We start from the raw sequence: 21,498 nt of genomic DNA, 5'->3' as shown, positions 1-21,498 counted from the left end.
CCCCGCCCCGACCCTCCCACCCCTCCCCCCTTTCGCCCCTCCTGCCAAGGCCTGCGCTGAGGCGCTCATCGCACAGGGCTACACCTCCCCCTCAAAGCTGGCCATCATGGGGGGCTCGAACGGTGCGGGGGCCCGCTCTGCCACACCCCTCTGTCTCGACAACTTGTGGCTGCATCTCTGTATACCGAGTGGGGATGGTTTTGTGCCCTGGCTCTGGGCAGTCAACCGAACTGCGGCCCGCGTTGCATCATCCAGCATCAAGACTGCCGATGGCGCGTGAATTACGGCCACCACTCCCCCGCCCCCTTTGGTGCTTGCAGGCGGCCTGCTGGTGGCGGCGTGTGTGAACCAGCGGCCCGACCTCTACTGCTGCGGCCTCGCACAGGCGCGCGCATTGCGCCATGAGCGTGCCGTGCCAATGCAGCACCACCCCTGGGAGGGGCCAAGTGCAGGCCCCTCCCAGGGCTGGGCCACGCCGCCTGCTGTTGTCACACCGCGCCCTCTGTCGACACTGTATTGCTGTGCAAGCGTTTTCTGGATGCTCTGCGCACAGCCTTGCTCCTCTACGCCGCATGCACCAAAGCGCGCAAGCACCAGCACCCAAAGGCAATCGTGCTTGAGCATGGCAGCGCCACAATCACACACGTGCGCACGTGCATCCACGCCAACTCTCTCATGCAGGTGGGTGTTATGGACATGCTGCGCTTCCACAAGTTCACAATCGGCCACGCCTGGACAACAGGTGTGTGGGGCCTAGGGGCACGGCGGCGGCGCCGCGCTGCCGCCCATGGCTGGGCAGCGCGCACACGACAAGCCGGGCTGGCCGCTGTCGCCCGGTCTGCATGAGCACGTGCTTTCCGCCGCGCTGCGTGGCATGGGGTGTCCCTTCTCTTACTCCAGCTCTCGTGCTTTCTTTCTCTTTTTCTCTGAATCTTGCTGTTTTCAAACTTTGTATCTTCTTTTCTCTTGCAGACTATGGCAACCCCGACAACGCGGAGGACTTCGCCTACATCCTGCCCTACTCGCCGCTGCACAACGTGCGTGCTCCCGGCGGCGGCGAGGGCCAGTACCCTGCGGTGCTGCTGGCTACCGGCGACCACGACGACAGGTGGGTGGAGCTGTGGCTGCCGGGTGTCTGTCCAGTGTGGTAGGCGTGGGGTTGGGCTTTCACTGACATGCTAGACTGACCCAGCATGTTGTCTGGTGGCTACCAATCTGCCCTGCACACAATGCATTTGTGCGGCCGCGCGTGCCCCCACCCCCCCACACACACATACACACACACACGCGCGCGCGCATACGTATGCACACTCATGCCTGCGCACACACTCGAACACGTTGCATACACACAAGCACATGTGCGCGGACACACACACACACACACACACACACACACAATCTCTCTCTCTCCTTTACACACACTCTCTCACAAGTGCACACGTACACATTTGTGACATATGTGGCACGCACCTGCACGTTTATCTTTGCACCCCCTGCAGGGTGGTGCCTCTCCACAGCCACAAGCTAATAGCCACTTTGCAGCACGAGCTGGCCGCGGGCAACCCCACCAGCAGCAAGCAGCGCAACCCCCTGCTCATCAGGGTCGAGGTGCGTGCACGCCCGACATGACATTGATGCAGCTAGGAGAAGTGTCTGCCCGATGTTCGCAACTGCCTGAGAGAGAGCCGCAGCAGTGCCAACTGGAGTCACTGGTGCTCACCATGCTGAGCGTGTGCAATGCGGGCTGCCTTCCTGTTGGCATCAGAACATGCAACTGCTCAATCGCAACACCTGCCTGCTGCCCCACTTCCGGCCCTCTCAGGTGCGCGCGGGCCACGGCGCCGGCAAGCCGACCGCCAAGGTGATCCAGGAGACGGCAGACCTCATGGCCTTTGCTGCCAAGGCGTTGGGCGCCGAGTGGAGGGGTGGGCCCACCAAGTCGTGAACCCCGGCAGCGGGCTGGTCTGATGCCCCCTGCTTGAATGCGGGTGGGTGCAAACGCATGAAAAGTCCATCTCGGCATAAGCTCTAGCTTGCTGGGGTGGCAGCGATTTTGTCCTGGCGCAAGCTGAGTTTTTTTTCTACCCACGGCTGAGTAACCTACATGCCGGCCGCAACCCACTGTTTTGATGGTTGGGGGGGGGCTGGCAGAGCTGAGCAGGACGTCACGTGGAAGCCAGGGGGTTAAGTACGCTCACATCAAACAAAAGTACTAGTCAACCCCAGTTTCAAGGTTTCAAAAAGCTTATCGGTCACGGCTCTGTGTTTGGAGTAAGTGCCTGTAGTTGAATGAGTTGTCAGCTCTTCATCAACACGCACATGCATCCCATTCACCTGGAACATGAGATTGGCGATCACCCTCACGCGAGGCCCTGATTCAAAGTAGGGGAAGCCCTGAGTCCTGAGGGCTGGAAGGAAGCGTGGGTGCACAAAGAAGGCAGTGGGCCGCCCCACCGTTCATACCAAGCTCCCACGCCCGCAGCCCGGGGCTGCCATAGGGGTTCACGACCCATTACAGATCAGCCTAGCGCGCTGTGTGTCTGGCTACAGGTGCAGACACCTGCTGCATCTCAACGAGGGGGGCCAGTCTGTTGAATCATGAATCATAGACTTGGCCAAAGCAGGAACTTCTGCAGTTCAGAGACAGTGTGTTAATTACAAATGTGGGTGGGCCACAGATGAATGTTGTCAGTCTGCATGTCAAAATATGTTCAAAGGCTCGTCGAGTCCGAGACGATGGGTCACTTGTGACACAAGTATGACACTGCATAAATCATCCCCAGTCCACACGATTCTCCACGACCATTTGAGCACAAGCTGAATCCACCTTAAGCACTGTTCACGTGCTCCGTCCCGCAACCATCCAATCACTCTTGGGAACAACAGCAGGCATACATCACACCGTAATGTTATGACGGCGATTGACTATCATGCATGACAATGAGAGAAAAGCAGGCCTAACCGTTTCAGCATGAAGTGGCAACTGTCAGCTGTAATCCAGCCAGCCAGCTGCTGCCTAGGCCCCTCTTTCTGAAGGGGAAAAGCAGGTCGTGCGATCCATGGAACCCTAAAGGCCATCAGGGTTCCAGGTACCTACCCTCCTCTTAATCTCAAGGTTGCGCAACAAAAGCAGGCATGCTGGTGACATGAATCGGGCAAAATGGTTGATCAAGCAACCAGGAAGCCAACTGATCTGAGCACACTGATAATCACACACGCGCTGCTATCTCTCTCTCTCTCTCTCTCGCACACACACACACACACACACACACACACATACACATGGCATTCTGGGCAAAGCCAATCTTTCACATATACGTCCGGACTGCGGGACAACTGCAAAAGCCCTCACATTTGCAAAAACTACACCCACGCCTGCGGACGCCTGCATCGCTTGAGCGGCCTCACTGCCCAGGCCTTCACCCCTTTGCATACGCCAGCGCTCATTAACTTCGTCATCATCGGTGATAATGCAGCGTCAGCCTGTTTGTTTGAACATATGTTATCACAGCAGGCGCCTGTCCACCTTGTCTTGGGCTGCTTTCCACGTCTTCTTGACTGCAAACAGGCTGACCCTGTCCAGCTTGGTGGTGCCATTGCTGATCTGCGCAGGGTCTATCCAGGGGCCCCTGAATGACCTGTTGCTGATTGCGTAGCCCAGGTTGTCTATAAATGTCATCCTGTGGGTTGCACGTGCGTGGTGGAGGTTGTGAAGGTGCGCAGTGACGATTAGGGTGCCGGTGGTGGTGGAAGGAAGTGCGTGTATGTGGTGCAATTTACATCGCAACGTTCGCATGTGAGCCCCTCTGAGACAGAAAAATTGAGAAGGTCAGCTGTTGATTGTGCTGGCGGCTGCAGAGGGATGGTGCAACTTTATTTCCAGTGAGGCTGGTATTGTGTTTGAGTAGATTATAAACACATGAGGGACCTGGACTTTGCAATGGTGAACCAGAACAATTGTTCAAGTGATGTGCATGGGGAGGGGCGGAATTATATGTTGCCAAAAATATAGTACCCCACTACCTTGCCCTGGCAAGAATCTGGAAGCCAGGCACTCACAGCTCAATCTTTGCGGCCTCGCCGATCATCCCGACCTGTTTTAGGGGAGCAGGGAGAGCGATGAAAGGAGGCAATCAGCTGCGTCGCAGGCAACAGCATGCAGGGGCGCCCTGCCGCATGTTGCACGCTGTTGGAGTCATAATGCATAGTTAGGATCCCCCCCGCTTGCTGAGCTGCACCCAGCAGACAGCAAGTGAACGGCGTGAGTGCGCTGCTTACGTTGCACTCAATAATCATGAACCAGACGTTGTGGTGCCGCATCAGGCCAGAAGCGCCGCGCAGGGCGTCCAGCTCAAAGCTCTCTATGTCCATCTTCAAGACCTGCGCCCAACACAGGGTTCGGGCACACGGCACATGCCCGCAGCGGAGGTGACGTGGTATGGAAGTTGGCAGCCACATGGCATTGACAGCTTGATGGGTGGGTGCTCATACAGGTGCAACCGAGGACAGCGCCTGGCCGTGTGGCACGACCCCTGTTCCCGTGATGCTCTCCCACACTCACCTGCACCTCCTCATCCAGGAGGCTATCCGGATCCAGACGCATGGTGGTCATCTCGCCACGCAGCTGCATGCGACGGCGACCATTAGGTGGGCTCAACCAGGGGGTTGGCGGTGGATGTAGGTGGAATGTGCAAGGCTAGGGCGTTCATGGCCAGAGTTCAACGCGCCAGGCGGCCTTTGCATGGCGCAAACGCATCCCATGCATGCGCACAACGAAAGCGTGCTCGCAGACATGCCACTCTCTCTCTCTCTCACACACACACACACACATGCGCGCGCGCGTGCGTGCACAAACACACGCTTACACACACGCACACGCACACTGCGCACCAGGTAAGTATGTCCAGCTTTGGCCTGTGCCTTGATGTCCACCTGCGGGTCCCTGTCGCAGATGCTGAGGCCGTCCCCCAGGTTCCCATCGCCACTGATCATGTGGCAAGTGGACCGCCTGATGCCGTCAAAAGGGGGATGGGTTTCCCCAGGTTTCAGGGTCCAAGTCTGAAAGGTGGTTGCGGCTCAGGTTGGACAGGTGAGGTGCACGTCGATTGAGCGACCAGGCCTGGCAATGGACAGCTTTGAGACATTGCAAAGTGCAAGTTTCCAATTAGTAGCGTCCCGAATTGCTGAGCATGTAATAGCATCCCGAATTGCTGAGCATGAGAAGTGTGTGGGTGAGCCTGAAGTAAGGACCAGGCTACTGCTGGGCCTGTTTGGTGCACAGTGCATGCGCGTCCGAGCCTATGCAGCAGGTAGATCAGAGAGTTCGCGCAAGTGCGCCGCGCCTCACCTGGAGCCAAGGCCAGTCCCGTGAAGAGCGACGCGCGCGGCTAGCTTTGGGTTGTCGCAGAGCGTGTTGCGCATCAGCAGGGTGTTTTCAGACATGGCTGCGTTTGGTGGTGGGCAGGTACATGGCAGGTGAGCCAGGAAGTCAAGGGGGAAACAGGTAGGTTCATACGTGTGTTGATACTCACGAGCAAACAAAGTGCACAACTTCAAAGCCTCCGTCGCCACCGAATGACTGGAAGTGCGTTGCGCACGCACAAGCGTTGTTCTCTGGCAGTCCAGACCCTTGAGCTCGGCTTTGAACGCTGACTAGGCAGGCCGATCGGTGGAGGCCCGGCGTCCAGGCTAACCTACCCTCAAATGCAGCCACATCGGCGCCGGCGGCCGCAGCGTTCACCGTAAACTGAAGCGTGAGTTGGGAGCAGAAGAGCAAGTGAGGGATGGTAAACTGGTTAGTGACAGGGAAACGAAACGAATTCTCCTTGCTGTCTTTTGATACGTGCATGACCCATTCTATGTACCAGCCCTGCGTACATCAAGGGTTTGCCCGCCACTCCTTCCACAGTCGGCAAATTAACAAGGCAGCCCTCGGGCCGCAGCTCGCAGCACTCACCCATCCAACATTGGCGCCGACCTCCACCATCAGCGGCCGCGAGGGCTTTGCCCAAGTTCTGGCCGGCGGCAGCTTGCCTTGCACCGGTGTGCCGGCGGGCGGCACCTTCGCCTCGAGTGCCCAGAGCATTTCGTCAATTTCCTGTCAATCAGCAGTGCGCGGATGGCGGCAGCGGCTCGCTTACATGGTAACCCACTCCCGCCGCTGGCACTGGCGCTGGCGCTGCCGCTGCCGCTGCTGCTGTGATGTCCACTGTGTGTCTCACATATCACAGCCTCACAGCCCTCCCGCCCTGCTTAGGCATGTGCACAGCAGCGCCAGTGCCCCTCATCATGCAGCAAGCACGCAGGGGTGCCAAGAGCGTGCGCTGCAGGTTCTGCACAACTGGCGGCGGGGGCATTGCAGTAGGCGAGCCAAGCCTGCGGCGCCGCCGGCCCCGCCCGCACACCTCTTTCTCCCAGCCACCGCCCTTCATGTGGTCGCTGACAATGTCGTGGCCATCGTACATGAACAGGCTGAACTTGGGCAGCTCCATGCGTTTCACGCGGGCGCTGCCGTTCACGTCGACGTCTGGTCTGCCGCCGCTGCACGCGTTTGTGGGTGCAGGTGCATGTGTGGTGCAGGTGCGCGTGCGACGGCGTGGCGATGGGTGCGTTTGGAGCAGTCTTGGTGTATGTATGAGCCAGCGTGCCCTCTTGTGGCCATCGTCGTGCCTGCCGGCGCAGAACTGCTTAGATCGAACCTGCGAGGACTGAATGCACAACATATCATGCAGTGCGGCACCTACCACTGGTACGCTGCCACCCCTGCCTGTCCCTCGTCCGCTGCCGCCAGCAGAGCTTCGGCCCCAGCAGAGCCCTCACCTGCAGAACAGCTCCTGGTGAACTTGCATCAGCGACCGCATCTCTGCAGCCGTCAGCCCCGGGTTTGCATCCAGCAGCTGCATCGTCGTGAGGTTGGCGGGCCGCACCATCGGCATGACCCAGGCTGCCGATGCCGCGGCGGCGTTCAATGGGCCATGCGTGCGGCCGGGCGTCCCGCCGACATACGAGTACCGGACTGTTGCGCCGGACTGGCCGAGGCAGCCTGTGTTCGCGGCGTGTGTTGCCAACAGCGTGATGATGGCACCAAGCAAGACGCCGACAGCAACCTTGCCTGCGGATCCAGGGATGCAGGGGGGCGAGGGTCCCTAGAGAGCGGGAAGGCGCGGCGGCACAGTCCGGACTGGGGTGTCGTCACCCACGGCAGTGCATCTGCGGAGGCACCGCCCCTTCAGGGCACCAATTCTGCCGCGAGAGGCACGAGGCTCATTAAATAGTGTATTGAAGAAGGAAAAATACGTGTTTTTCTTTTGAGCGCATCCATGGCTCTGAAGGTTATTGCTACCATCCCAAGAGGGGGGGCGCACCCTCCACCCTTGCTTTTCGCCTCAATCAGCAGGGCCTGGTTGTCGACACCCCCAACAGCGATACGCTGGCATCTTGCCATCAGGCAATGTGTGAGTATGCTGTGGGCCCAGGTGGACGGTCGCCCTTGGATGCATCGAGCTACTCAAGGCAACACACAAGCACAATGAGCAGCACCACCGGCGACCCGACCTGTCCACACGCAAGTGACGAGAAGCACGCCCGACGCGCACCCTCTCCGCCCAGCAGCTTGCATGTCATATTCTCCGAGAGTGGCCGCGGCAGGCGCCCTCCGAGTCCCATTGCCCGGATCGCCGAGACTTCAATCGGGTTCGGTGTAGACAGCTGCGCCGCGGAACTGCACCGGTGGTCCTGCCCACACTATCGAAGCTGGTTACCGCTGGCACTTGCTTGCTGTCACGTGCCAAGCTCGCGATCGCCCCTTCAAAGCTGCTTGTCAAAGGGGCAGCTGCCTGTTGAGTCATTACTCAAGTGCTTTTTGATCCTGCAAGCCGGCTATTGTCAACTTATCATTCATCAAAATCGATGACTATCATCATTGAGTTGGATCTGTGCGCACACCAGCACGGCCGTCTGCGTCGTTCGCGGCGGCGTGCGCCAGACAGTCAATGCATGTATGCAGGGCTGGCCACCAACCGGTCAGTCGTCCCGCATGCACAGCAGTGCCACTCCCTGCAGCACCCAGTGGTCGGCATCGCTCCCCGGCCGCATGGGCAGGCCGACGCACAGCACAAAGTTTGTGCTCTGGCCCGTGGTGGACAGCACCCCGGCCCTGGAGGAGAGGGGAGTCAAGGTGGTGCGGTTGTGCAGGCAGGAGGATGTGGGGCTAAAAGAGGGCGGCTGGCCAGGCACCAGCTGGCACTATTCCAAACTACCCTTTGTTGCTGCGAGATGTACAGCCCTGGCTCTTGCTTGTGCAGCGAGACCGCATGCACACCCTGATCTCCGCCTGATTCCAAGCCCCACAGCGCACACGCCTGAGGCCAGCCAACACACCTGGCGCTGGTCTTGTAGAGGGGGCAGAAATAGCAGCCCTCAGGGGTCGCTGCATCGCGCTGTGGACGCACGTGCACCACGGGGAGCGGCGACAGCATCACGCCCGGCTCAGCCTCTGCCAGGCACCTCCCCTGCGCGTCCCACCGCGCGCCATCCAGCCAGAGCCCGCTGATGTGGACGCCGTCGGTGGGAGGTGACGTCACCTCTTCCCGCAGTTGCTGCTCCTGGACCTGCGCGTTTGTAATGGAGGTGTTGTTGAGATCGCCGAGCATAGTGCAGACACATCCCTTTTCACGCTTGTACACGCGAGGGCAGTAGTGTGCAAGCAACAACAGCAGATCTCAGATGGCATACCCCAGAAGGAGGGGTCCCATTGGCTTACCTTAAAACCGAAGCCGAGTGTGTCGATGGGTATGGCGTACTTGCGTGCGTGCATCTGCAGCACCCCGGTCATGAAGCCCTGAGGGAAGAACAGGCCTGTGATGGCGGCGTGAATGCAGGGTCAATACACAGTTTGGCGCTGCGTTGGGCGCGCTCACACCAATACTACTGGGCTTGTAGTAATGCATGCACGTCATGCACACGGCTGCTCTCAGGCTGATCAAAGTGGGGCCTCCGCCTTGCACGGTCGCAGGCGCCCCACGTTTGAGCACCCACCCTGCCAATGCATTACGCCACCTTGGAAGGCACCCAACATGCCCGTGTTTACCCCTGTATGTTTGCACGCACCTGGCAGCCAGAAACAGGCCGGCGGCCCCTTGGCAAGCCACTCCCTCACAAAAGCCACCCTGGCTGCGTAGTCAGCCACCCAGCTACCCAGCGGCTTCAAGGAGGGGTAGGCTGCCCGTGCCCAGAGCTCCGGAACCTGGAGAAGGACAACAATTGCGTTGTAGGATGCAGCTCTGTTACAGGGTGTGACTCTGAATGGAAACACGCTCGTACATAAACTTTTGGCTTTCAAATAGTCTTGAGCATGCGCATACGTAAGAGCGACCACTGGAGTCCTGGTGCGAATCAGGCCCTCTGATGTATTGAGAGCTGTTTGTCCTCACAAAGCCATCCCCGCGACTGCGTTCTGTGGCAGCAGCAATGCAGCAGCAGCAGCAGCAGCAGCAGCAGCAGCAGCAGCAGCAGCAGCAGCAGCAGCAGCAGCAGCAGCAGCAGCAGCAACAGCCGCAGCAGCAACAGCAACACCAGCAGGAGCAACAGCAGCAGCAGGAGCAGCAGCAGCAGCAGCAGCAGCAGCAGCAGCAGCAGCAGCAGCAGCAGCAGCAGCACAAGCAGCAGCGCAAGCAGGGGCTCGCCACCCGGCCCACCTGGTTGTTGCGCAGCGAGTGGTACATGCCCTCCAGCTCCCCGCTCATCACCACCAGGCCCTTGATGGCCCGCTGCAGCTCCGCCAGGCTGCCGCGCAGCACCGCCGCCAGCTTCTGGAACCGCTCCACCTCCTGACCCAAAACAATGCTCAGGCTGTCCAGGCGGCCAGTCGGCTGCTGCTGCTGCTGCTGCTGCTGCTGCTGCTGCTGCTCGTCCTCCTCCGCCACTTGTTGTGCCCGCTCATGTGGCTCCTGCTCACCCGCGGCGTCGTCATTGAGTCGCTGCTGATGCTGATGCTCGGGCGGCTGCTCGTGTGCTGGTGCAGCCGCGTCTGCCGCAGCCGCAGTCGCTCCGTGGTCGAACAGGCCTGCTGTAGCCTCGGACAGGTCAAGATCTGGAGGAAGAGCGGCTAGGATCTCCGAGGCGAGCGCACGTACTATCTGGTCACTGGTTGCGGCGCCGCCGCCAGCGCCTGTCGCGTCGCGTGGCTGCATTAGCAAGACTGTGTCAAGCATGCGGCGCGCCTCCTGGCGCTGGAAGGCAATGTTTGCGTTTGCGTGCATGCCAAACACACCCGGTGCCTCGGTGCTGCATGGTGTTTATGGGACGGCGGGGGGGGGGGGGCAGTCAGGCCGATTGGTCACGCGTCCCTGCGCTCCGCATGGAGTCTGAGGGTGGTGGTGGCGGTGCCGCTGCTGCTTCTCCTGCTGCCGCTGCCCCTGCTGCAAGAACAGTGTGTATCAGGAGTCCAGCATCAACAATTGACCGCGAACGCGGGCGACCCTGCTTTCCAGATGGGTTCTCCCTAGCCGCACCTGGGCAGCGCCCTCACGTGCTCCCGCACCGCCTCCAGCGCCGCGCCGCCCGGCGCCACGGTGTAATCGCCGCCCGGCAGCGCCAGCAGGAAGCCGTCGGCCTCGGCCGCGCGCGGGGAGATGTAGCGCCTCAGCACGCTGGCGAGGCAGCGGCGGTCAAGATCATCGGTCACCCTGCCGCCATAGTTGATCTGGCCGACCACATACTCAAGTGCCTCCCAAGGGATCGGGCCTGGAAGGCGCGGTTGGGACACTTTTCACGTCATTCCAAGCGGACTCGGATGATTCACCAGCCACAACAGCACGGGCAGGAAGCCAGCAAACTCTTGGCGTAGCGTCAAGCAAGGTTGTAGGTCTGAAGCTCAGGGGCATACGACATCGTGCCATCGCGTTCCCATGTTTGCAATCACGAGTGTTGATGCGTGCGGATCGCCCACCCTGCTGGTCCAGGAACATGCGCAGTGTCGCCGCGCTGCAGTCCAGGTCTGACGCGTTGAACTCGTAGCGGATGTTCCAGCCAAGGGGGCCAAACTTGCGGCGCTCCTGAAGGGTGGATGGTTTTCCGGAGGACCAGCAAAAGCAGATGAGTCATGCACTTCGCACAAACGGTGTGGGGCAGTGTTGCATTGGTCGTCCCTTCTCTGGCAGCCACCTGATTGTCCAGAACCAGGCCAACTTGTCTGGGCCTGAAGGTCTGGCGGTGTTGTGTGTGCATGTCCTGCTACGCATTTTGCCCCAAACTCTGTCCCTCAGCTGCACCTTCACCAACGCTTTTCATGACCCACCTGCACCACCGCGTGAAAGAATGACAGCGAGTACAGCAGGCGACGCCATTCCATCGGCTTGGCGGGGCAGGAGTCCAGGACCTTTGACATGGAGAGGGTTCGGATGCAAAGGCAAGGGCACATTTGAAGGGATGCGTGGCGCAGATATTAAGTCCAGACAGCGCGCTGCTACAACATGAGCAGCACACTTGTGCGCCGCAATGTGGGTGCCCCTAGGGCGTGCCGCTGTTGTGGCACATCGTCTGCACCCTGCACTGCCATCAGCCGTCTGACCCCTCCTGCCTGCTGGCAGGAGGCTCGTCAAGTACCCCACCTCCTGGCTGAAGTCGTTGTAGGTGCGGGCCAGGTTGGCCTTGACGCCACGCGGCGGCTCATTGGTAAGCTCAACGCCATTTTGGAGCACTGCAGGGCATGAGCAGCAGCACAAGGGGCAGATCACATGGCAGCAGGCAAGCCAGCCAGCAGGCAAGCCTGCACGCAGGCCCCCTTGTGCAGGTACGTTACATCAGGTGTGCAGGCGGCTGCGACCGGGGCTGTTGGCGCACTTGCGCCACACACGCCTGAACAGGCCGGGATCTGCCAGGTTTGCAGCTGATTGCCTTTTTGCCCATCCATACATGCAGACTCCTGACCTGCCACGGGGAACACTGGTGACGGCATTGATGTCAGCCACAGCCGGAAGTCGGGGTGGGTGCCACTGCCCTCCCTGCCCAGCTCGTCCACCTGGCGTAGTCCGCATGGTGCATATGAGGGTTGGTGGTGGTTAGTAAGAGCAGCAAAGGCGCAGGTCGTTTCGCGCAATACCAATGCTACTTTGCTGCGGAGCCTCGGGCAAGTGGTCTGTCAGAAGAAAGACGTTCAGTCGTCAGACTATCAAGCACTGCCGGCACTGCTGGCCTCACATTGCAACAGCGCAGCAAACAATGACAAGTATGGATCCTCTCACGAATCATTGCCCTCACCTTCTCTTCCAGCCGCGTCATCCAAGACTCGGCCAGGTGGCAATTCTGCAGGCACACCCAGTCCCCCACGCCAGCCGCATGCTTGACGATGCTCTCCGCCAGGGGCCCCTGGCCCTGGCCCAGGCTGATGAGGTGGAGGCGGCTGCCCATCGGCCAGCCCTTGCGGTCACCAAAGCGCTGGAGCGCCGCCGTGGGGTCAGCCCCTGCAATGTGTATCATAAACAGCGTATGGTGATGGATGAAAAAGGCGAGAGCTGCCACAACTTGAACGAGGGCGATTGGTTGCAAATGTACAGAGTCAATCGAAATAAAAGACCATCGTTCACCTTGACCTCATCGACACATTCAATTATAAAGGGGTCATGGAAGCCCAACCCACCCAGCCTGGCACACCTGTTGAGAGGATGAAGATGATGGGAGTCTTGCAGCTGGTGTCGCCGAACACCTCCTCCAGCGTCCAGGGGGCGGGCTCAGTGAATGACGCCCCCAGGCGCGCGGCAGCATACCTGTACGCAAGATGTACGCGGCAACGCGGGTGGCATTGAGGGTTGCGGGCGATCAACTTGATCCTTGCAAAACCCCTTGGTGACGGGCCTCAGAGGGGTTCAGTGTCGAGCCGACAACGCAATATTAGTGCATTGTTTGATACCCAGATGGTTTATCGTACACCCGCATGTGGTTGCGGGCAGGAAAGGAGGAGCGCACAGCCAAACTCACTGGGTGCAGCCAAACGACAGCTTCTCCTCGCGCAGCGCCCTCAGCAGCAGGAGGCGTGGGAAGCTGGACGCCGGCAGGGACGCCTCCCAGGCGCCAGGTAGCGGCCGCAGGTGGGGCTCGTCCGACTCGTGCCTGCAGTGCAGAGTGTGAGGTGAGACGTTTACTACGCTGTGGACAAACGCCAGACTACCTGACAATCAGCTGTGGATAACCCTGGCAAATAGCTTTGGAGAAAATGCGAAATCAAAGAGTCGGCCTGTAATCGGATCGGCCTGGCACCCACCAGTGTGCCCCGCCAGCCGCAAAACGCTGCTCACCAAGCTTGCCAATCTGCCGCGTCTGGCCCAGCAGCCACGCCCGCCGTGAGGCCCCTCAGCGCCGCCACAGCACCCTCCAGATAGCACAGCGCCCGCCACGCCACCTCGCCCACCCACGCCGGCCGCCTAGCCGCTGGAGTTGCGATGCCGCTCGCGTTGCCAGCTGCGGCGGCCGGCGGCCCCCTGAGGAAGAAGGCCCACTCCGCCTCGGACACCTCCCCCGCCGACGGGTGCCGCGCGATGGACGCGGCCAGCAGGAAGCTGAAGAGTCCCTTATGCTCCTCAAACAGCGCCCGGCTGACGCTTCGGAACACAAAATCCGTCGTGTAGTCGTTGAGGATCTGCAACCTCGTCGGTACGTCCTCGGACTGCTCGCTGGACTCGACGCACGTTTTGAACAGCCGAGAAAAGTAGGCCAGGGAGAACTGGTACATTGGGCTGACTAATGCGAGGTCGGCGATGACAAAGTACAGGATGGAGGCACGCGTGGCTGCGGGGCGGTAGCTCTCGCGGGCCTCGTTGATGGAGCGCTCAGTCTCCTCGGCCTCGCGCACGCGGCCCTGGATTGGCAAAGCGGTAGGTAAAGGGCAGCGTGGGGCATCCTGCTCTGCACCTGCGCCTGCAGACAAGTCTTGCATCAGCGCTGGCCCCTGGCCGCTGGTCTGGACCCAGCCAGGGTGATCATGAACTCCGGCTGCGCAGCCTCCAGAACAACATACAGCGCACGCTGTTTTGTGCCGTGCGTCCCTGGCCGCCCACCTGGATGGCGGCGCTCGTGAGCTTTGAGTTGTTGAGGGTGGCTATGAGCTGCTCGTCATCCAGGATGTTTCCCTCACACTCGCGCAGCAGCCTCAAGATCTTATCCTCCAGGTCCTGTTGGGCATTCGAATTTGAATTGTGATAAGGGGTGTTTTGGGGGTGTTGAAGGAACATGCAGGCAAATGGGAATAATACTGCGGACGTGGCAATTAGTGTGGCCTCTGGCCAGCTTGAGCTGCCGCGGCACTCCACAGGCGGCAGCCTCAAACCCGTTCAGCGAGTAGGGGCCTTTCGCCATCATTGCCGCCGAGCCAGCCGGAAAGCAGCCCTGCGGTTTGCCAGCGTGCCTGCAGCTGCCTCTTGTCGGCGGCTATGGACACCACCAGCCTGTCCCGCGCCTCCTCCAGCTCCTGCCGCTCGTTGCGCACCACCTCCCCCAGCAGCTGGTCCTCCAGACCCTGAGAGGGCATTCATCCAATAACGGGGTGCCGTCCATGATCCTCATATTGAATACGCAGCACGGACCTGGCCAATCATGACGGACCATGCTTGGCAGCAACTCTTGTTGTCTGTTTTGCATTCGCCCTTGCATTTTAAGTTGACCCGGTGAATGCCGCGTCACCAGAGCCACCGGTCATCACCTTCATGGTGACTGTGAAGTTTATGAGGGTGACCTTGATGCAGACCTCCGGCAGGTAGTGGGGGTTGGCCAGCTTGGTGGTCAGGTACAGCCTGCAGCGCAGTTGGTTGAGAGGGAGGGAGGCGACTCAGCAAGGCTTTGCCGGGAGGGCCTACGCAACTGGGCTTTGTGTGTGGTGGTGTGTGGACGGGACCGTTGCCGCCGGAAGTAGCCCCAGCCACACCGCGTCCACCTGAATCCTCTTACTAATTCCCGGTTTGGCCGCACCCGCTTTCTCCTCTGGCCTTTACGATTAGTGGCGTTTCCCCTTTGGGGAGCCAGGGTCTCTCCCCTCGCTGCTGGAAAAGCGTGATGTAATCTAATGTAATGTAATGTACCTGAATCCAGCATCGTAGTCCACGTCAGCATCCCCCAGCCGTATCATCATCCGCCCGCCCTGCTTGAACACGGCGCGCGCCAGCACAGGCTCCAGGGCAGGGTCTAGGCTCTCCCCCACGTCCTCTGAGGGCCAGGCAGTGCAGGGCGGCAGCAGCAACGGCGTTGGCAGCAGCGGCGCCGGTTAAAGTCATCAGGAGCGGTGCACAATAACATTGTCAGCAGCAGCACGCATATTGTCATGTGCAGGGACACATGTGTGTGATGAATAGGCCCCCTGGGGTCGTCACGGCCTGGAGCGTGACATACAAATCAGCTCACAACCGTGAGGGGCTGGGATCCAGACTGGCCCCACCTATCAGTACAGGGTTGCCGACTCGGATGCAGCTCTCCAAGGAGCGCAGGAAGTTGGCGTCTCCTGGCTTCACCACCCGCAGCCCGCTGCGCGCCTCTAGGGCGCGCACCCAGCCGTTCGCCTGGCCCTGCGCCCGTCAGGGCAGCACGCAGGTAGTCAGCGTGGGAATTTCTCCACCGCTCGGCAGGATACCGACATGCCGCCGCCAATCCTTTGAGCCACCAAAAACGCATGTTACTGGCACCTGCCAAAGCAACACAGCAGCGTTTTTGAGATGTTGCACCTCCTGTCGTCGATGCCGCCCCCCTTGTCCCCAACCCCACCTGTGGGTCAATCATCAGGGGCCACCGCTTGGCCCTGGTGGCCAGGATGGCATTGTCGACGCTCACGCCGTCGGACGGCAGGCCTGCCAGCACCCATTCTCGGACCTGCGGCGGCGACAGCGACCGGACACAAGCGGACGGCTGGGTCAGGGGGGTTGCCTGCCAAGGGCCTGCAGATGCGGTGCAGGGCGGCTTGCTCATCTGAGGGAAGGGGCGGCACGAGGAGGGGTGGATCGGGTTGCAGGGGCGCGCTGCAGGCGGTCTTACCTCGACAGCCGAGGCCAGCGTGCCGCGCAGCGTGCAGTCGCCGCTGACGGGGATGCCGCGCGCCTGGCAGCCCTCCACCCAGCGCCGCATCAGGTCTTCCCTGCGGGCAGGCATGCGCGATTTCGCACAACTCAATCTCACAGCTGGCACACTTGTGCAACAGTCAATTGTTAGAGTGCGCCTTGTTTGCGTGATTGCAGGCGTTCCTGCAGCCTCACCGCTCTTTCAAACCAAGGCATGGAGGAGCATGCGCATTCCCCCCTAATGCCGTGATGCCCTTCTCGGCAACCCCCTTCCCGCCCTCGCACAGGAAGAAAACACACCTGAAGGCGCCCGTGAAGGCCCCCAGGTATGCGATGCAGCCTGCCGCCAGGAACACGTCCCCCACTAGCAGCCGCGCGGACTCCTCGATCGCAGCCGCCGTGGCCCCCCAGCGGACGCCCTCGTCAGCCAGCCCGGATGTCAGCTTGCCGGCGCGCTCCAGCCGCTTGCGCGTCAGGTCGGCCTGAGGTGCAGTGTTGGTAACACATGGCACGTTTGATTGAGCTGCGTTGCGAAAGTCCAGCTGTCTCCAGTCGCCTGCAGAACGGACACACCTTCTCCGGCCCTGGCGCAAGCCAGGAGTGCAGTAATTTGATGCAGCGATGCTGGCCGTCGGCTCTTGGCCAAGCACAAAATGACCTGCCGGCCAGGGGCATCACACACCCCTCAACCCTTAAGGCCTCAGCACCCCCCCCCCACACACACAGCCCACACAATTACATGCCTGCTCATTGAGGTGCTTCTGCTCGGCCTGCGTCTCCGCCAGCTGGCGCCGCAGCCCCTCCACGCGCTCCACCACCTCGCGCAGCGCGGCCTGCTTTGCGGCGAGGGCGGCGTTGGCGGACGCGAGCTGCTCCTGCGCCTGCCGCAGCTTCTGCCTCTTTGGCTCCACCACCTTGGCCACCCTGCTCAGAGGGCGATTTCGAGGGGCGGCGGCTCAGCTGGCGGCGGGTCAGGGTCACAGCACCTTTGCTTGCCAACGCACCAAGGTGAGTGGCTAAGGCACCATGTATCGCAACATTCATTTGACCATGAGCAAGAGACTGGGAAGCACCTCGCTGTGCAAAGCAGAATGCATGCTGCACTGTGATGGACGTTTGGCCGACCCCCCACCTGTTGTACACGTCCATCGCACGTGTCCACATGCAGAGACTCATGGCCGCCTTGCTCTGCTTGGCCACGCTCTCTGCGGCACGCAAGAACGTTCAGGTGAAACATGTTTGGCGCCGTTTGCGGTGGCCGATGCTGCGAGCGTTTATGCAAGCCATACCCACATAATCATGAGCTCGCGGTCAACGTCGGGCGCTGCTCTCCCCAGCAAGCAGCAGGCATGAAATCAGTGCAAACGTGCGCGCACACTTGGCCGAGCCTGCGCTACCCCCATCCAGCTGCGGCCCTCTCTCCCCACGCCCCTCGCATCCCCCACTCATGCACTGCGCACCGGGTGTGTACGTGGGGTCATCGATGTAGCGCCGCAGCTTCTTGATGACGCCATCGGGGATGCTGTCCTTGTCAAACTCCTCAAGGGACCGCATGAAGTTGCCCTCACCCAGGATACGCTTGGCCTGGAAAGTCCCAGGGTTGTATGTAACAATTGATTTGAACAGCAGCCAATGTTGCCGCTGCTGCCTTGAATGGGAATCCGATGGTGAGCAGCCTGCCTGCACCTAGTCTTGTTGTATGCAACAACTGACCACACCCTGCCTGTGCATGTGTACGAGACACTTCGGCGTCGGCAGGCTCATCATCAATGCTCCCAATCCGCGGCAGTCCGCCCGCCGGGCCCAGCGGACTCACTGTGTCCCAGTCAGGCTTCTCCTGCTTGAGGATGCAGACCGCCTCCAGGGTCATCTGGACCAGCGGCGGGGGCTTGGGGAACGACTTGATCTCCACAATATCATTCTGAGGGGCGATTCAAAACAATTCGAGTCGGAGCAGTGGAGGGTAGGGGTGGGCTGGGGTGGACGAGCGCTTGTTGGTAAAAAAATCATGCATGCCAATGTCGGGGGTGTTCTAGCGAGGGGTTGAGCCGCCAACAGTGCGCAAGAGCGCAGTCAACAGCGGCAGCAAACGCCATGGGGCGGCGATGCAGCACATGTGACCACTGCCTTCCTGCTGGGGGAGGCGCGCCTCCAACCGGGCGCGGTCTTGCCTTGTTGAGCGCCTTTAAGCTGTCAAGCGCGGCCTCCAGGGCGGGCAGGGCCTCGTCCAGGTCAGCTTGGGCCTCATCCGCCATGGCCTGGTCGCGGGAAGTTGTGCGTTTGTTGCTTGTTTGGGGAAAAGGGGTGGGGAAGTTGAAACCAAGGGAGGGTGTGTTGCAGTGACAAATCACGCATCTCATCAATAATTTTTGGGCCTCCAATAAAAGCTTTCTGAGGGCCCATCAAACACAGTGCAACTGCCGCTGCCGCTTCCAACCCTCTACCCCTCCTTGCGTTGTCCACAACCAAGGCGCGCGTGCACCTGAGTCGCCTGCTGCATGCGCTTCACGTCCGCCTCCTCGAATTCCACCACCGCCTTGACCTTCTCCGCCTCTGCCTGGTCCCTGTCCACGCGCCCCAGCAGCTCCGCCGTCGCCTCCGCCTTTGCGGCGAGGACGGGCTGCAGGGCGGCCAGCTCTGTCCGCATGGCCTCCACCAGAGAGTTCGTCTCCTGCAGCTTGCGCAGGCCGTTGAGCAGACGGTCGCGTGCCTGCCGTAGCTCCTCCCTGCAGGCACGGCGGGAGGTGAGGATGCTGGAGCATGGGTAGCCGGGGGTGACGTGTACTAAGGGGTTTGGTTTTAGCCAGGTGGCCAGGAGAAGGTGAACCAGACGGCGCAGGCAATTTGGGCCGGGAGCCCGCAGGACACTGGTGCCTGGGTGCGGGGGCCCACCTCTTGACTGCCAGCAGCTGGAGGTACAGCGAGATCATGTCGAGGTAGCTTTTGGGGGTGGTGTAGAACCTGGGCGGGATTTGGTAGGGCTTCAGCAATGAAGGACTACCTCTTTTGCCTGCGGGAGGTCCAGAGTCAAAGCTGAGCACCGACATCCCCGTGCTGTGCCGGCATCAGAGTTGGGCCAATTCAGCTGGCTGGCACTTGCCGACGTACCTGCGGCGCAGTTGCGCGTAGAACCGGGTAGAAGCTTCCTCGACGCTAGTGTGCAGCTCCACGCACATGCCGGCAAGGGCCTTGCTGACCTGGATGTTGAGTGGCGTTGTAGCGGCGCTCGTTTGGCCATCATGCCTTATGTCAATACAAAGCCAATTGCTTCATCCCCCGATTTTTGTTATCAAGCTCACGCAACCCCCAATGCACCTTAAACAAACCACATCGTTCCCGTGTGGGTCGCAACTCTCCACCTGCACTTCTACCCACCACCCCACCCCGCCCCGCCCTGCTGCGTGCACCCTCCACCCCATTCTCCCACCTCAGGGCCCCCGAGGTCGGTGCCGTCCAGGAACTTTGCAGACACCGACGCCAGCGCCTCGGCCGGCCAAGCGTTGAACCAGTCGATGGTGGTGCAGTTGATCAAGGAGGGGAACTCTCGGCACCTGCAGGGTTGCAGGGAAAGCGTGCTCAGCTCGGATGTTTCAGTCAGACTCATGGGCACATGCCCTTCACAGTCTTGACTCCCGGCTTGTCCTGCCAAACCGCACCCCGAAAATCAGCCAACATTGAGCGCCACTCCAGAATTTGCCACCGTGCACCCTACAACCCCTTACACTCGCCCTTTGGGCACCGGCCTCAGCGACCCACCTTGCCCTGAAGGCGTCCCCAACGGGGCTCATTGCAAGGACGATGTGCAGGTTGTCGCGCACACGGTCGATAAACGCAGTCCAGCAGCCCTCGCGGCCGGCGTTGAGGCCGCGCGCCGCCACCCAATCCCTGACATCCGAGACAATGGCGTCCTTCTCGTCAGCTCCAAACATTCCAGGGACCTGTAGGTTTTGTCAGCGCCAGGGGCACGTTGAGTTGTCAGCAGGCCGTGGATTGCGAGTAGTTACTAGGATTGCAACAGCGTCCCGCCGTGCTGAGGCGGGATGACACGACTTTTCGCCCATCGAGCGCGGCACGACCTGCCCGCAGATCTCCTGCAGCAGCACAACGGGAACAATTCCTCGTTCAAGCAAGCATGCTGTGCCACACCAAGGCGGCGGCCAGCCGCTCACCTCCCCGCTGTTGAGCATGTTGTTGACGTCCTCAAGGAAACCCTCAGACACGATCTTGCTGTCAGGCAGCAAGAACACGACGGGCTTGCCCTCCACGCCCGCCTGTGGTGGTGGTTGGGAGTGGCAAAAATCAACAACGTGCCTGACAATCAGCAAGACCCCTCCTGTGTTTTGGCAAAGTGTCGCACATCGGCTGTGAATGCAGGTCTGGTAGATCACACGCAAACCTTGAGCCTGCATGCTTGCCTGTCTGTACACCTTCTTGAGGTCTTCTCTGAACTCAGCCTGGCCGTAGCCACGGGTCAACTCAATTTGGAAGAGGCTAAAGCCACCCATGTGCGCTGCAGAGCAACAGGAGTTGAGTGTGGTGAGTGCGAGGAAGGGGGTGGGAGGAAGACAAGATGCGGCAAGTGTGTGTGCCTAAATGTGGTGTGGCCTGGAACCAATGGTGGGAGCAGAGCAGCACAACTATCTAGCTGGATGATGCAGCCAGACGCATCCGCTCGTACCTGCAAAGCGTGTGAGGCTCTGCTTGCCGCTGCCGCCCACGCCGACCAGCAGGGCGTTGCCACGCGGCAGCCGCAGGATGCGGGATATGCGGGAGATGTGGTGCACCGCCTCCTGGAAGAACACTGCGGGCCGGTCACACAGCGCGGTTGTGTGCAGTAACATTGTCAGGATCATGCGCATGACGGTCCTTGCCGCCATCAGCATTTGTTCTGAGTAATATGGTGCAGTCTGCGATAGAGTCCCCAACCGGACCGTGCTGTGCTGTTGCCAAAGTTTAGCGCAAACCGGCCCCCATCACAGCTTTTGCCTCCGAGGGCCGTGGCTCACCCAGGCTCATGGTGCCTGAGCTGCTGGTGTTGTAGTCGTCCAGGCAGCCCTCCAGCACCTTGTGCAGGCGCGCCTGGTCGGTCACCTCCTCGTACTGCCGCTCTGAGAGGTCCAGGCCTGAGAGAGGCCACAATGGCAGGGTCACAGGGGTTTGGCGGGGAAAGGGGCGTCTGGCTGGTGCCACAACCTCTGTCAAACCTCGTTACGGAACAAGTGTACTTGCAATGCAAATGTGCAAGCTGCCGTTGTTCAGGAAAGCATGCAACCCTCTGATTACTACTATCGTCACGCAAAACTCCACGGGTTTCTCATTGGCTGCACACTCAGTCAGTGCCGGCGCACCTGGCCGCATGAAGTCTCCCCACATGATGACGTTGTTGCAGAAGGCGTCATCATACGACATCGTGCTGACGCCGTGCTTTGTTCCAAGCTCCAACTACCCGTCCATTGTGGCGTGG

The 21,498-nt window shown here is 60.5% G+C and overlaps 6 protein-coding genes across 6 annotated transcripts; 2 read left to right on the top strand and 4 right to left on the bottom strand.

Annotated features, from left to right (window-relative positions):
* Positions 1–690: 690 nt before the first annotated feature.
* Positions 691–1,945, top strand: MNEG_0299 (prolyl endopeptidase; the record flags this gene model as incomplete). Its single annotated transcript, XM_014051225.1, has 4 exons — positions 691–742; positions 973–1,108; positions 1,500–1,608; positions 1,823–1,945. The coding sequence occupies 4 exons, from the start codon at positions 691–693 to the stop codon at positions 1,943–1,945; spliced, it is 420 nt and encodes a 139-aa protein (XP_013906679.1).
* Positions 1,946–3,505: 1,560 nt separating this feature from the next.
* Positions 3,506–6,860, bottom strand: MNEG_0298 (hypothetical protein; the record flags this gene model as incomplete). The annotated part of the gene is made up of 10 exons (XM_014051224.1): positions 3,506–3,680; positions 4,060–4,094; positions 4,279–4,380; positions 4,562–4,624; positions 4,891–5,008; positions 5,348–5,444; positions 5,698–5,746; positions 5,957–6,097; positions 6,405–6,540; positions 6,820–6,860. 10 exons carry the CDS (start codon positions 6,858–6,860, stop codon positions 3,506–3,508), a joined length of 957 nt encoding a protein of 318 aa, XP_013906678.1.
* A 1,162-nt stretch (positions 6,861–8,022) lies between these two features.
* On the bottom strand, positions 8,023–9,049 carry MNEG_0297 (hypothetical protein; the record flags this gene model as incomplete). Its single annotated transcript, XM_014051223.1, has 4 exons — positions 8,023–8,155; positions 8,380–8,609; positions 8,762–8,856; positions 9,037–9,049. The coding sequence occupies 4 exons, from the start codon at positions 9,047–9,049 to the stop codon at positions 8,023–8,025; spliced, it is 471 nt and encodes a 156-aa protein (XP_013906677.1).
* A 419-nt stretch (positions 9,050–9,468) lies between these two features.
* Positions 9,469–9,831, top strand: MNEG_0296 (hypothetical protein; the record flags this gene model as incomplete). Its single annotated transcript, XM_014051222.1, has 1 exon — positions 9,469–9,831. One exon carries the CDS (start codon positions 9,469–9,471, stop codon positions 9,829–9,831), a length of 363 nt encoding a protein of 120 aa, XP_013906676.1.
* A 505-nt stretch (positions 9,832–10,336) lies between these two features.
* MNEG_0295 (Dynein-1-alpha heavy chain, flagellar inner armI1 complex) lies at positions 10,337–14,588 on the bottom strand (the record flags this gene model as incomplete). Its single annotated transcript, XM_014051221.1, has 12 exons — positions 10,337–10,364; positions 10,512–10,743; positions 10,949–11,054; positions 11,297–11,377; positions 11,610–11,698; positions 11,929–12,019; positions 12,259–12,461; positions 12,652–12,764; positions 12,976–13,107; positions 13,293–13,852; positions 14,052–14,165; positions 14,577–14,588. 12 exons carry the CDS (start codon positions 14,586–14,588, stop codon positions 10,337–10,339), a joined length of 1,761 nt encoding a protein of 586 aa, XP_013906675.1.
* Positions 14,589–14,644: 56 nt separating this feature from the next.
* MNEG_0294 (Dynein heavy chain 6, axonemal) lies at positions 14,645–21,443 on the bottom strand (the record flags this gene model as incomplete). The annotated part of the gene is made up of 22 exons (XM_014051220.1): positions 14,645–14,783; positions 15,069–15,192; positions 15,422–15,548; positions 15,745–15,849; positions 16,012–16,111; positions 16,335–16,516; positions 16,608–16,618; positions 16,774–16,958; positions 17,167–17,239; positions 17,495–17,618; positions 17,851–17,955; positions 18,191–18,292; positions 18,517–18,760; positions 18,927–18,995; positions 19,143–19,231; positions 19,462–19,585; positions 19,791–19,972; positions 20,204–20,305; positions 20,462–20,544; positions 20,713–20,835; positions 21,041–21,157; positions 21,383–21,443. The coding sequence occupies 22 exons, from the start codon at positions 21,441–21,443 to the stop codon at positions 14,645–14,647; spliced, it is 2,571 nt and encodes an 856-aa protein (XP_013906674.1).
* Between the last annotated feature and the right edge of the window lie 55 nt (positions 21,444–21,498).

Source organism: Monoraphidium neglectum (genome assembly GCF_000611645.1).
Source record: "Monoraphidium neglectum strain SAG 48.87 unplaced genomic scaffold scaffold00021, whole genome shotgun sequence".
Taxonomy (NCBI): Eukaryota; Viridiplantae; Chlorophyta; class Chlorophyceae; order Sphaeropleales; family Selenastraceae; genus Monoraphidium; species Monoraphidium neglectum.
The sequence above is the reverse complement of the archived record's forward strand: the minus strand, read 5'-3'. Positions and strand labels throughout refer to the sequence as shown.